Source organism: Auxenochlorella protothecoides (assembly GCF_000733215.1).
Source record: "Auxenochlorella protothecoides strain 0710 unplaced genomic scaffold scaffold33, whole genome shotgun sequence".
NCBI lineage: Eukaryota > Viridiplantae > Chlorophyta > Trebouxiophyceae > Chlorellales > Chlorellaceae > Auxenochlorella > Auxenochlorella protothecoides.
Window position 1 is genome coordinate 3,645 of NW_011934206.1, and position 12,970 is coordinate 16,614.

At 58.8% G+C, this 12,970-nt stretch overlaps 6 protein-coding genes across 6 annotated transcripts; 2 read left to right on the forward strand and 4 right to left on the reverse strand.

Moving 5' to 3' along the window:
• Positions 1-175: 175 nt before the first annotated feature.
• F751_3026 (hypothetical protein) lies at positions 176-598 on the reverse strand (the record flags this gene model as incomplete). Its single annotated transcript, XM_011398894.1, has 2 exons — positions 176-230; positions 447-598. The coding sequence occupies 2 exons, from the start codon at positions 596-598 to the stop codon at positions 176-178; spliced, it is 207 nt and encodes a 68-aa protein (XP_011397196.1).
• Positions 599-2,534: 1,936 nt separating this feature from the next.
• F751_3027 (hypothetical protein) lies at positions 2,535-6,407 on the reverse strand (the record flags this gene model as incomplete). The annotated part of the gene is made up of 9 exons (XM_011398895.1): positions 2,535-2,669; positions 2,819-2,890; positions 4,252-4,358; positions 4,513-4,649; positions 4,927-5,084; positions 5,242-5,515; positions 5,724-5,811; positions 6,000-6,093; positions 6,282-6,407. 9 exons carry the CDS (start codon positions 6,405-6,407, stop codon positions 2,535-2,537), a joined length of 1,191 nt encoding a protein of 396 aa, XP_011397197.1.
• Positions 6,408-7,670: 1,263 nt separating this feature from the next.
• F751_3028 (Sulfiredoxin-1) lies at positions 7,671-8,142 on the forward strand (the record flags this gene model as incomplete). The annotated part of the gene is made up of 2 exons (XM_011398896.1): positions 7,671-7,824; positions 7,940-8,142. The coding sequence occupies 2 exons, from the start codon at positions 7,671-7,673 to the stop codon at positions 8,140-8,142; spliced, it is 357 nt and encodes a 118-aa protein (XP_011397198.1).
• A 159-nt stretch (positions 8,143-8,301) lies between these two features.
• Positions 8,302-9,224, reverse strand: F751_3029 (hypothetical protein; the record flags this gene model as incomplete). The annotated part of the gene is made up of 4 exons (XM_011398897.1): positions 8,302-8,402; positions 8,521-8,701; positions 8,843-8,947; positions 9,045-9,224. The coding sequence occupies 4 exons, from the start codon at positions 9,222-9,224 to the stop codon at positions 8,302-8,304; spliced, it is 567 nt and encodes a 188-aa protein (XP_011397199.1).
• Positions 9,225-11,198: 1,974 nt separating this feature from the next.
• On the forward strand, positions 11,199-12,247 carry F751_3030 (WW domain-binding protein 4; the record flags this gene model as incomplete). The annotated part of the gene is made up of 4 exons (XM_011398898.1): positions 11,199-11,207; positions 11,313-11,430; positions 11,583-11,883; positions 12,226-12,247. 4 exons carry the CDS (start codon positions 11,199-11,201, stop codon positions 12,245-12,247), a joined length of 450 nt encoding a protein of 149 aa, XP_011397200.1.
• F751_3031 (hypothetical protein) lies at positions 11,812-12,234 on the reverse strand (the record flags this gene model as incomplete). Its single annotated transcript, XM_011398899.1, has 1 exon — positions 11,812-12,234. One exon carries the CDS (start codon positions 12,232-12,234, stop codon positions 11,812-11,814), a length of 423 nt encoding a protein of 140 aa, XP_011397201.1.
• Positions 12,248-12,970: the final 723 nt, after the last annotated feature.

The window sequence follows — 12,970 nt, forward strand, 5'->3', positions numbered from 1 at the left end:
TGGCCTTTGGTGGCGGGGGGACTTGGCCTTGGGCGGTGGTGGCGCCCTCTTCCTGGGTGGTGGAGGAGACCGCTTCTTGGATGGGGGAGGGGGAAAGCTCACGACGATGGTGTCTGAATTGTTCAAATCAGATGGGGTGCAGGACTGTGAATCGCCAGACAGGTTGTTGCAAATGTTAACATTCCCCTTGTTGTTGCTGCCAATGTTGTGGCTTCCTTGGTTCTTGTTGCCTGCAAGGACGGAGGGGCTTTGGTTCGAATGGCTGTCTTCGCATTAGTGTGGGCGAGCACGTCACTGTGGTGTGCATCACACCTCTTCAGGCAGACGGTGTGTCACATCGGCACCTTCAAATCCCACTTTCCGGGTGATCCGAACAGGAGGCTGCAAGGCATACCTCAGGTCACAGCACCCGCACGTTCAATCCAACAGCAGAGCATATCACTGACCTAAGTTCCGATCGCCTTGGTTGGCTGTCCCAAAGTTGTGCCACCCGATGTTCCCATCGCCTGTGTTTCCCATCCAATCCGGCGTGCAGGCAGGCTGGCCTTTGGGGAGACACTCGACAGCCATCAGTGCCTGGCAGGAAGGAGACTTGCATGTCTTCAGGCTGACAAGGCTGACCGCCGCGATCTTCAGTCGTGTGGACTTGAGATTGCCGGTATGCATGGTCCCGACCCTGGCATAGCCCCGCTTCCTAAGAATTGTCGGGTGGGTGAGAAGCTGGTTGGCGTCTGCACATTTGCCATCTGAGGGCACCAGCAAGCGGGGGCAAGATCCACATTCGCACCAGATCCTACTTGCAAAAGTTGTTGCCGCTGTCGCTGGTTAGCAGGAAGATTGTTTCTCCAGATCTGTACATTACGAGAAGATGGGCTGACTTGGACGAGTGGTGGGAACACCTCCCGGCAGCCACGCCCGGCCGGGCTCTTCGGGAAAAGATCGCAAACTAGGTGACCCTGGCATCGGTTAGTGCAAGGCTACATGCAAAGATACCAAATTTTGGTCCCAAGTTACCTCGCAGACGGAAGAGCGAAGAAGGTGGATTTACAAGCCATCTGCGACGTGAGGGGTAAGAGGCATTTCGCCAACCTTGCAAGGAGCTCCGCATCGTCCTAAAGGTGAGATACAACAACCCAATCGCGACCTTACCGCCGTCTGTAGCAGTGAGGCGTATCCCAGGAGGAGGAGTAGGGGCAAGCCCAGCTTGTGTCCCGTACTGCCTCCTGCTGCCATCGCGGAGGGGGAGCCAGCTCCTCCGTCAGCAACTCCACAGGTCTTTATTCAGCAGGATTTAAGGACTTAGGGTGAAATTAGGTTGAAATATATGTATCAGACGCATGCGAGGCCCTTGGCAAGTCTTGAGCTCTCGCTTTTTGTGGTGGCCGACCGGGGGGACGTCCGGGGGACGCCGGAGGTTCCGCATGAAAGAAAGTACGCAGAGCTCTGGACCTCTGAAATTCTCGTGAGCTCGTCAGGAAATCCCTTATGATGGTGCTGGGAACCGTTCATATCAAATGGATTCAGGAATTTCACCCAATCGGGCCCCGTGTCGGCACGAACCTTCTACTGGAACCCAGGAGTTGTCCAAGTTCCGCCCCCCCCCCCCGGACGGGCCGGAGAATACTTCAACCCACAGAAAGCCGGAGCATACTGGAATTAGGCTGCGACAGGCGGTTTCGAGGTCCTCAAACCCCGGCTCAGCTGCTCACCTCACCTCCCCTTACTCGATGGGTCGGGACTGAGCTCGAAGATTGAAGGGGGTAGTGCCTCAGCCAACATGCTGTTGTTGTCGCGCTCAAGGCATGTCCTTCCCACCCGTGGTTATGCTCGTCCTAAGTATTTGGTTCCGCAAGTTATGCTGCGATTACACATACAGCAAGAACATTGCTGGAAAGGGCACCTGGTGCTAGGGTGGCGGTGCCAGTGCCACGTGATAAGCTCCTCTTCCAGAGGCCACAAGTCATGAGAGCGTGGCAGGAGCTGGAGATGTGGGAGCATGACAATTTATGTCAATGCTGGTTGGCAGACGCAGCATGGCAGGGGACAAAACTCGGGATACTGACCCTGGCCAGAGGCAGAGCTAGGGCAGGTTTGCCACATGACAGCCATTGTGCAGCTCTTCTAGCTGCGCATCTCCTCCAGAGTGAGGCAGAACTGGCGGGTGCCCCTCCCCACAGATGCCTGTACGTTCACGTGCCGAATCAAGACAGGAAGTGAGAGGGTGCTCAGTGTCACTGGCAAAATTCTGGCAGGCCTTGATGGAAATTCCAGACCACCGGCCGGTCCCTTGAGCTACTCACCTCCGTTTTGGTTGGTGACACCATCACCAAATATACCCTGTCAGCTGCCATGTCGACCCCCGATACGTTGACACTGATGCTGGGTCCCGCTCGACTTGTCGACCTGCACATGTGCAGTACGATAGGATGTGCGCTCGCAGCCATGCAGCCGTGCCTGATGACTCATGCCGCAAGTCTATGGCAGAGAGGCGTTCAGAACAGATTCTTCCTGCTCTCTCTCAACCGCTCCTTGGCTTACCGGATAGCATCTAGCTTGTCGTCGTAAACATCCACCACCACACCCACGGTGGTGTTTTGGGAGCAGGTCTTGATGTTGAGGGCAATGTCCGTCTTCGGACAGTAGTAGAACACCGTGGGTACACTCGTGGCCTGGGCAGGGAAATACAGAGGTACTCGGTGACACAGCACCTGGGCCGACTGGCGTTGGCTGCCACAGCACACCAGGAAACTGCTGTGACTCAGGCTTATGGAGTACTTTTAAAACTTGGCCCCATCGTCTGGCCATTCTCCCGACCTACCAGGTAGCTCTCTTTGAAGGGCAGGTCCTTGACTTTCACCAAGTCGTGAGTCTTGACAAAGTAGGCGAGCACCTGCAGTGTGCGGTGCGTGAGGGGAGTGGTCTTTGCCTGGACCTCGTGCTGACCAGCACGGGCTGCATCGTGATGTGCCCTGATGGCAGCGTACCAACACCATACACGAACCAGGGCACCAGGGTCGAGGCATCGCTCGCGCACCTCTAAGCGCGACGCTTCAGAGATGCTGATGGACGCTGCGACGCTCCCAGTGTCAGGCCCGTGAGGAAGTGTGAGATTGGTTTGCTGATAGAAAATTATATAGTAGGCTGTCACAAGGAGGGGTTGAGGAGCAGGCCAGAATGGCCGGTGAGTCATTGTTGAGCATTGGTGGAGGCCGGCGGCGTGGGCCGGCGGGTACCATGGGTCAGAAGTGCCTGGCACACTGTCAGACATTTGCGTCAAGACGGTCTCACCACGAGTCCACCTCACTCAAGCAAGATCACACAGACTTCCCGACCCTAGCGGACCATTCGCACTCACTCTCGTCTTGTTGGAGCATGGTGACTGTCTCTTTGCACTCATCACGATCCGTCTGTCGCCTGTGCTGGCTACAATAAGCCCATGCAGAATGGAACAGCAGTGGACACACCGCGCAAAGTGGCAGGAGGGGCAACACCATCTCTGCAGCCTTGGAAGTCACTCCTGAACTTGTACACCCTGCCAATCAGGGCACCCCGGCACAAACTCACGGCAATTCTGTGTCAAGAGACCAGTCAGCGGAGAAGATGGAGGAGACGATGCTCCTGCTCCCATGACCAGTGCTGTTCAGGCAGGTAGTAACGATCAAGCCCTACATCGCCATGAGATTGGAAGGTCGAGGGAAGGAGAGATGAGGCGCTGGATCACTCAAGCAGAGCCAAGCGCATGCTCCTTGTCTGGCAGGAAATCAGCATTGCACTGCTCCCTGACGATTGTGCTCACCATTGACACCCTAGGATAATACTCCAAGAAACCTGCCGGCACAAAGGGTCCATTCCGCTCTGTCACCAGCGGAATATCTGGACCAAGGGTCTGTGGTAAGACGAGAGGGGAGGCAAGGCGGAGTGAGTCGAGCGAGATGCACACAGCAACTCCTCGGAGGAGCAAATACACACACGCTCGTGATTCTGCACCGACTGGATGGGACCGCAACATAGTGCACTTTCACTTTCCACCGGCTCACATCCAGATCCACTACATCTTGGAATGGCACTTCGATTTTCCATGGATTTAAGAAGCCAGTCCCCGGCTGCCCAGGCCAGATGAATCCCCTGGAGTGGCGGAGGCCGGTCATGAGCTGCAGAGAAGGTGCCAGTGCCACGGTTGGAGCACCATGCCATCAGGCAGGTCATTGCACCAACGTAAACCCCTCCTCTTCCCCCTCAACCCCCTCTGACGCACGAGATCGTCTTGGTGCGCTCCTCCCATTCACCGGCGTCAGTCCTCACCGCCCAGGTCAGCCGGATGTCGAATTGCTGCGCCCCGACATCCCCAGCGTGCTCGCCTGCTGCATGGGCGATATGCACGACTGGCCTATTGAGGAGAAGAGGTGCTTGGCACGCAGCCATCATGCAGGACGGGAGTCTGTACTGCGCGGGCATCCACCGGCCCCCCTTCCTCGTCTCGACTGGCAGCACCGCAACCAGGCAGGGTCTCACCAGCCGTGATGTTGAAGAACTGCTCCTGATGCCAGCTGGTCTCGTCAAATGTCAGGGAGGATGGGACCACGTGCACAAGCCAGGGCTGGACCGCGGCGATTCGAACCGTGGTCGTGCGCGCCGGCGACTGCTGCAGCCTGCGGGGGGGTGCCGTTGAAAGGGAAGGGTCATTACGGGGCGCCGCGCTGGGGGAGACGCAGGTGCGTGGTGGCTTCAAGAGGTGTGGCCCCCTCCCAAGGGTGTCCTGAGGCCACCCTTCTCCCAGGAGTGCATGAAGCCTGCGGCAGGGCAGAGCTTGGCAGTCTGCGTCGAGCATGGGGCCCGGCTGCCATCCACTTGCCCGATGGAACATCCAGTCCCAGAGATCCCCCCCCTTCGGAGCAGGGTGTCAAAACCCTCCCCGACTCCACGCACGCGACAGAGCAGGAGGTGGGTCCGAGGCGTGGGTACACCTCGGGCACCACGTTTCCCACGGTGATGGTGGGCCTGCTGCGTGTATAGACCTCGTACTCCGCCGACCCCTCGTCCTCCCGGCTCAGGTTGTACAGGCTGTGAAAGCCATGCTCCCATGCCTGCAGAGCCAGGGGAGGGGGGCTTGCTCGAGTCCAGCCCCAGGCTGCGCAGCAGTGCATGGACAGGCACCGGCCCCGGGAGCCTGTTGCGATGGCCGGGGGCCCCCGCCCCAGATGCGAGCATAGGCTGGCTGGTCAACCCTGGTCGCACACTCACCGCTCCCAGGCTCCCTATCACGTAGATGGGGGAGCCCTTGCCGTAGGGGTCGGACGGCCGGGGGCAGGGCCCGCCATCGCCGCTCGACATGACGCCCACCACCTTGCCCAGGTCGTCGCTGAGCACGCCGGCGCCGCTGGAGCCAAAAGTGATGGAGCCGGCCTCCACCACGGAGGAGTAGAAGCCGCAGGTGTGGGTGTTGCAGCTGACGTTCCTCACCAGGTCCACGTCATTCTGTGAATACATGGTGGTCCCGTAGAACAGCTCGTACACCCTGGTCCGGGGGGAGGGGCGGGGGGGAGGGTTTGCCAAGCGGAGCGCACGCTCGGGCGCTCCCGGGCGCAGCAGGGCACCCCCGCGGCCGTGGCGGGGGTGAGGGCGTGCCTCACACCGCGCCGCAGCTGGCGCCCCGGCATGCGAAGTGTGGGGTCCAGGGACGCCGAGCCTCCCTCCTGCCCACACACTCCCGCCTCCGCGCCCACCTGCCCATTGCAATTTTCTGACTGTCTCCCAGGGGGTGTGACACGGTGGTGTAGGTGAAGTTGTAATCCAGCGTGGCAGCTTCCCAGCCTAATCAGGGAATGGAGGGAGGGGGTGGTGGGGGGGAGGATCGGCCTGGAGGGTGAAAGCCATGGGGTGCAAGGGGAAGTTCGGTGGTGCACAGGGGTCGTACAACCCTAAACACGGCGGCTCGTCCGTACCGACACCAATCGGCCCACTCCCTGCACAATGCCCTCGGCGGGCCCCTTCCACCTCACCAGCCATCACCGCGCCCCACTCTGGGGGAATGTCCTGGAGCAGCTCAAAGACGGCCACGTCGCTGTATTCATCCGCAAAGACCACAGCAAGGCCCTGCGGGTGTGCATCATGGCCGTCGAAGAGCATGCGATCACTATTGCGGGCAATTAGCCACGCACATGGTGGCGGTGCCTGATCCTGTCTGGCAAACCTTTCGCCAATGCACTGTGTGGCTTCTAGGGGGTGGGCAGGGGTGTGGAGCTCAGACTCGACATCACAACATGCCGGGCAAGCTCGCGCACCGTCAGGTAGCGGTCAAACGTTGCGGTGATGTTGTCCACCCTGGACGCATTGCAGGGGACCTTATAGTCAAAGATGATGCTGTAGCTGCTCCAGGGGTACACAAAGTACCGACCGAGCAAGGCCATGCAGTGTCTGGCTGACAAGACATAGATTGTATCCCCTGGGCCCTTCAGCAGCGTTCCTGTGGTGGGAGTGGCGAGACAGGGGTTGCAAGCCGGGACACTTCAAGGACCCAGTGGCAGGAAACTCGCAGCATTGAGGGGCTCGGAACACCACCAAGACATGAGCAGTAAGTGAGATCGATGCTGTGAATGTACCCAAGATGATCGTGTGGTAAATGGTCGCTTATAAGCTGGAGCTACGACCTATTCACCTCCCCTTCGCGGCCAACATGCTAGACCAAGGGCACCAGCAGCCGCCCGGAAGAACCTCGCACAACCCCCTACCAGAGCAGAAATTTTGTTGCAGGGGATGAGTGAGCTGCACCACAGATTTCTGCAACATCTCTGTACCCTCCACACAGGAGGAATCTATTGTGCATTGGTCCGCAGACAGCAGCGATTTCAGTAATACTTCGTCCTCTGCGAAGTAATGTTGGGAACAATGAGGAAGGCTCTGTCCTGGTGGGGGGGCTGGAGTAACTTGTAGGTCACTCTCCGCGCCGTGCCGGCACTGGAGGGAATAGGGGGTGAAGGCGACAGCACAGGAAGGCTTCGACAACCCTCCAGACACAGAAAGATTTGTCGAAATGTACCAATTCGGACCTGAGGCAGGATTCAGGTCATAAGGAGAGTTGAAGAAGCTCATCGTGCCCTCGACGTCCTGCGTCCGGCGGAGTTGGGACATGCTGCAGCGTCAGGCTCGCGGGTGTACATGAACCCATCAGCACATTGAGGCCGACCCAACTCCCCAGCACCTACCTTGAGTATCACGACGGCACACAGGGAATAAATGAGAACCCATTGTGCTCTCCAGCGACGTCCCCCCATTGCCGCAGTGAAGGAGCTTACCGGCACGGACAGGGACATGCTTTAAGCTCAGCGGAATTTCTACCCATCCTTACTTGGTCCATTAAGCATGGTGTGATGCTACCAAACACTCCGGAAGGGATCATGCGCAAACCGACCAGGGTAGATGCCCTTCCGGGTCATACCGGAATCTGAACACGCGCAAACGCCTGAAGAAGAGCACCCTGAGTCATGTGCGACTTTTGTGCCGCTTTGTGAAAGGCATAGGATAACATATGAACCGCAGAGTGCTTTACTATGCAATACACAGCTGCGAGCACCTCTTGTCAAGGTTTGGGGTGTGCTGCCGTGCGTGTGGTTGTTGTGGCACGACCTTTCCGTCGAGCAGTTCAGCCTCGCTGGACCAGGTCTCGCCGGGTGATGGCGACAAGCGGCTCTGAAAAGGACATTGCGGCCAAATTCGGATGGGATGCGAGCGTGCTGGAGGGGGGGTTGCAAGGCAAAGCCCTTCAGGATCCCCAGGTGCAGGAGCTGCCAATCGGGGCCATCAGGCGTCCAATCCCAAGAGCAAACAGTGAGTTCCACCTACGGACTCCCCAAGACTTGCTTCCCGACAATTTCAGGATCACGTGGGGCTGGTGTTGAGAAACGGTTCTGATGTTTTCGCCCCCTCGCTTTCCTGCTTACAGACCCCGAAAAGGTGGAGGCTCTCATGGCCTCCATCGGGAGGGTGGGCCTGCAAGAGCCCATAGACGTGCTGGAGGTGGAGGGTGTATACTACGGCTTCTCAGGCTGTCACAGGTTCGAGGCACACCAGAGAATGGGCAAGAACACCATCCTCTGCCGGGTGCGCAAGGCCAACAGGCAGGTTCTTCGCTTCCACATGATGTGACACCAGCTGGAGCTCGGCATGGCCGAGTGATGGAAGCCTGGAAGCTGTGAAGGCATGTTGTAATCAGCTCCCGCAGGCCCCGGAGCCTGTGTCAGCCACTCCAAAACCCGCACGATGCTCCAGACCAGCGCAGTCAGTCACCCTCCTGGCTGGGCCGTCCTACTTTTGCCAAGGGAGCTTGAAACTACCATCTGCCAGTTTCTTCAGATTTCCCAGGCCCCAGACCGCCCGTGAGTCGTCCTCCTTGTCCCGAGAGTTGGCTGTGGGCGAGGGGCCGAGCGATGGCAGGAGTGAAATTGCTTGGGGCAATGGCCAGACACGTGCACGAGACCCCGCGATTTGTCCAGGCAGCACCACACAGCCCCAGGCAGTGCTCACTGAGGTCCAGCGTGGCTGATGTCTGCTTGAGGCCGGCCCCTCCTGCAGCCCCCGACGCCCCCGTGGCGTCATCCAGGCCGCCCTCGCCCTTTGGCCCGCCCTGCAAGCACACCGCCCCTAGCTGCCCGTCGTTCCACTCGTACAGCGCCATCCCGATGGGGCTCTCCAGGTGCGGCTGGACCTGGAGAAGAGGGAATGATTCTCTGTGAATGGTTGGGTGTGCACGCCGCCCAGCGACAGGATAGCAGCTTTGCCAGGCCGAGAGATCTACACATGGCAACAGATGCGAGACCCCCCGGTGCACTATTTACGATCACCGTACCTTCTTCATGAAAGACTGGACCTGGGTGCTGGTGTTGTGCCGGCCCAGAGCCACGTTGCCCTCGTACCGCTCCCAGAAGTGGATGGCATGGTCATCAAAGGGGTCCTGGGCGGGGCGGTCCAGGGGACGAGATCAGTTCTCCAGCCCATCACATGAACGCTGCACGGGGGGCCATCCTGCTCCCATCAGCACCCCGACACACCTCTGAGCACTCAAATGCTAGGATCCCACTGCTGCCAGTCTTCTGCTGGGCTTTGGAAAAGGCTGTCACCTCGTGACACAGCCGGAGCACCGCCTTCTCTGATCCCGCGCGGATCTTCAGCATCTTAATGCACACCACATTCTTCTCGGTGGTGCGCTTGATCGCAGACAGAGTAGCCATCCGGAGTGGACGACTGTATGGTCGTGCAGCCCCAATACTGCCTTGCATGGGGAGGCTCCTGAAGGACGCCATGGAGCGCGATCCGGCCTTCAACTAAAACCCCGTCCTCGAAATGCTTCGCGGCGAGTCGATCATCCTAAATAATTAAGCATTATGTACCCTTCCACGCGCCCTGGTTCATATGGCTCCACAACGAAGCATTATCCGCTTGGCGAGGGTCGTCATGACGTCAGCATGGACTATGGGCAAGCTGAAGTTTACGAAGGCTGTGCTGGGCCGCATGCATTGAGCATGATCCCAACAGCAAGCCCAGGTCAGATACATCGAGACAGTGGCCCTGGAGTATACAATGCCAGAAGCAGGGTTGTCCATCACCGAAATGTGGGAAGTTCTACTTGGGTGCAGTGTGGTCCAGTGGGCCAGTGGACACCCCCAGACTGGGGAATGGTTGGGTGTCCTGGACCCTGAGGGACACCACCGGACCGTGAAGCTCAAACCAAGCTGGGTACTGCGAGAAAATGTCATGGCTCGTCCACTCATCCCTTGCTCTGCGGGATCCTGCAACAGTGTCCGGAGACGATGGGACAGGTGTGTGCACGAAGCGTAGACTATGGATACTGAAGCAGAGAACCAGGAAAAGGGAATCGAACATCAATTACGATACCCTGAACCGGTCCCCACCTGGAAGGAGGTGGGGAGCCACCGCTCTGACATGTTGAGAAACCTGGGAGACCGCGGCCGCACCATTATTACTGCTCAAGAACAGCACCGCCTCCCTTGCCAATGGATCCCTGCAACCGATATGGGGCAAATAGTGTAGGGGGAAGTGAGAGAGCTCCCATAACGGGAGTGGAGGGGCATGTGATTGTTCATGGGCAACATGAGGAGGACATCCGTCATGGCGTGTAGTACCATCATGTGCTTCCCCCTCCAGCAGCCCAAGCATCAACATCCCACCACATACCCTGGCAAGGCTGGTCTTGGTGAAGTGCTGAATGCAGTGGGCGGGATGAGCTTGGCATCTGAAGCTGTCACAAGCAGCTCATCTGGTAGCGAGGGCAGGTCGCCAGCCCTGTGCAAATCTCTCCCGGTGGGATGGTCTGTCGGAGCAGACTGGGCCCCAGACTGTCGGGGATATCCTCTTGCTGGGTCATCCACCTCCTGTCTTGTCACAAGGCGAGCACTGAAAATGCCCGGGGACCTGCGAGGCATTTGCTCCTGGTGCTGTTTGAAGACCTTGGGAGATGGGGCACTGCACTATGCATGGGAGATGCTCATCACACCTTTCCTCCACAGCGAATGTTGATGGTCGTAGCTCCAAATACTTTTTCAAGCTGCCTCTGGGCACCAGATCCCTGCTTCTTAAATAAGTACCGAGTCGATTAAGGGGCTCTGCATTGGATGGTGGGCGGCTTGGGTATCAGAGGGCTGCTCCTTCAATTGCTAGGCCGAACCCCTGACGAGCCCACGCACCAGGACCTCGCTTGCGCAGCCTTGCACATATAACTTCAAGTATCTCCGTGTCTAATCTACCGGGGCTTCCATCCGACATTGTGACCTCTGGCAACCCCCCTTTCACAGGGACAGGGCAGGGGGATCACATGTGTGACAGCATACATGCTAGACACCAGAGGGTGATGCGTGGCATGCAGAGATTCCTGGCAATAAAAAAGGTTGTTGGAGACTGTTCACCGTCAGACATGGGTTTCAGTGTGTGTACTCCCCCATCGTGTCCGATCCGATGTGGCAGCCGAGTTTCAGCCCTGGAGTGTCCGAGGGACGTGGAGCAGGCAACACTTCTAGATGGCATGATGGCAGCTCGAGAAGCTCAGAATATCCTTTCATACCATCTTGATACTATCTGAGGACTGTTTTTCTCGAGCTCGTCTCTCCCCCGCTGGGCCCAGATCCCCACTCGTGACATCTTGACGTTAAACCCATCTGTCTTTCGGCCTCTCTTTTCCAGATATCATCATGACGGAGGTATGTTGCATGCTGTTTGGATCCTCCTTTATTAATCTTCCTGCAGCTGAAGACTCTGCCCACCAGAGGAATCCGGCCTCTCACACTCCATGCCGTCCTGTGCAGTTTTGGGTCAGTCAGGCCAATCACTGGTGCGAGTACTGCAAGGTCTGGCTCAAGGACACGGCTCAGTCGCGTGCCGTGCACGAGAAGGGCATCAAGCACCAGGAGAATGTGGCCAAACGTGAGTGAGGATTCGTGGTTGATTTGTCAAAAGGGGGGGGGGCGCGGGGAGGGGGGTTGACTTGTCACGTCCCTCTTCCAAGAACATCCCCTACATGCCAGGCTGGTGTTATACCCTGTGGTCCAGCTGCCCCCACCCGAGCCCGCACACAGGACTGAGCGCGATGCGACGCAAAGCCGTGGACGAGAAGGCCGCCGCCGTCCAGACCGCCAAGACGATGAAGGCGATCGAGGAGGAGGCTGCCGCCCAGTTTGCCAGGGACCGCGCCGAGGCGGCGGCCCATCGAGCGGCCAGCCTGGGGGAGTGGGTGCTCAACCACGAGACGGGGCAACACTACAACGCGCAGCACCGGTGGTACTATGACTCGGGCAGCAAGATGTACTATGGCGGCGACCCCCCCGACTGGACGGCCAGCCCTGCCACGCTACCGCACGCAGCCCGCTTCGAGGTCATGTATCCGCCCCTGACCCGGCCCCGACCGACTCCAGGCCAGGGCCCACCCGCGGCCGCCTCCGCCGCGGGGGCCAGGGCAAGCGGCAGGGCGGCTGCGCACCCGCTGTCTGGGCGTGGGGGGCTACGCAATGCCCAGCGTGGGCCGGATTGGGGGAGCCAAGGGCGTGGGCCGGGTGGAAGCCAAGGCCACGGACGCCCAGGTGGGGAAGGGGGATTGGATGAGAGGAGGACGAGGGCAGGGAGCCAGCGGAGGGCATGAAGACGCATGCTGGCGGCACCTTTCAAGTCCGAGAGACGACATTCGCCCCCCCAAACCCCTATTCCTCTCTGTCCGCCCTGTAGAGAAAACATGCCGACAAGCTGAAGGCGAAGAAGGCGATAGGAAAGGATCTGCCCAAGCAGGAGCAGGAGGCTCTGGCGCGGCGGGAGGCGGCGCGGGCCCGGGTGCAGCAGCGCACGATGTCGGCGTTCGGGCTGCAGTGATGCCGGCAAGCCCTGCCAGGCAGGTCTTGGACTCACACTGGCATGTGGGCGTATGAGGCACAATAGACGGCCGCATGCATGCTCAGCCCATGTGCCATGCAATGCAGAGAGCTATGTTAGGCAGTGCTTGGGGACATCGAGCCGGGATGGGACCCGCAGCATATGGACACATGGCACACGGTGAAGCATTGAGAAGACACAGGACCCTGTGCTCCTGGCATGCGCTGATGCTTCTAGCGGAATAGTAATATCATAAGCTACTACTTGGAGTCGGCACTGCGCGGAGATGAGCGATGGTAGCAACCCTCCCAGCTACACACCAGGGACTAGTGACGCGTGTATGAGAATGCAAACTCGGGCGACGACGAGTTGTGCGTGAGTGTATGCGCTCGGCGAATGCGCTGGCGATGTTGTGCACATAATGGCATGCATTGATGACGCATAAACGCATTGTGATCAAAGCGCAATCACGGGAAGATCGGCGGTATTATAGGCACGCCAGGCGATGAGACATACCTCGAGCCACGCTTGGGTCTTAGGCGGAGTGAAGGCAGCGATGCGCACACGGAGTTCGTGATTTTCTGTCAGTAGATGAGCCAATTGC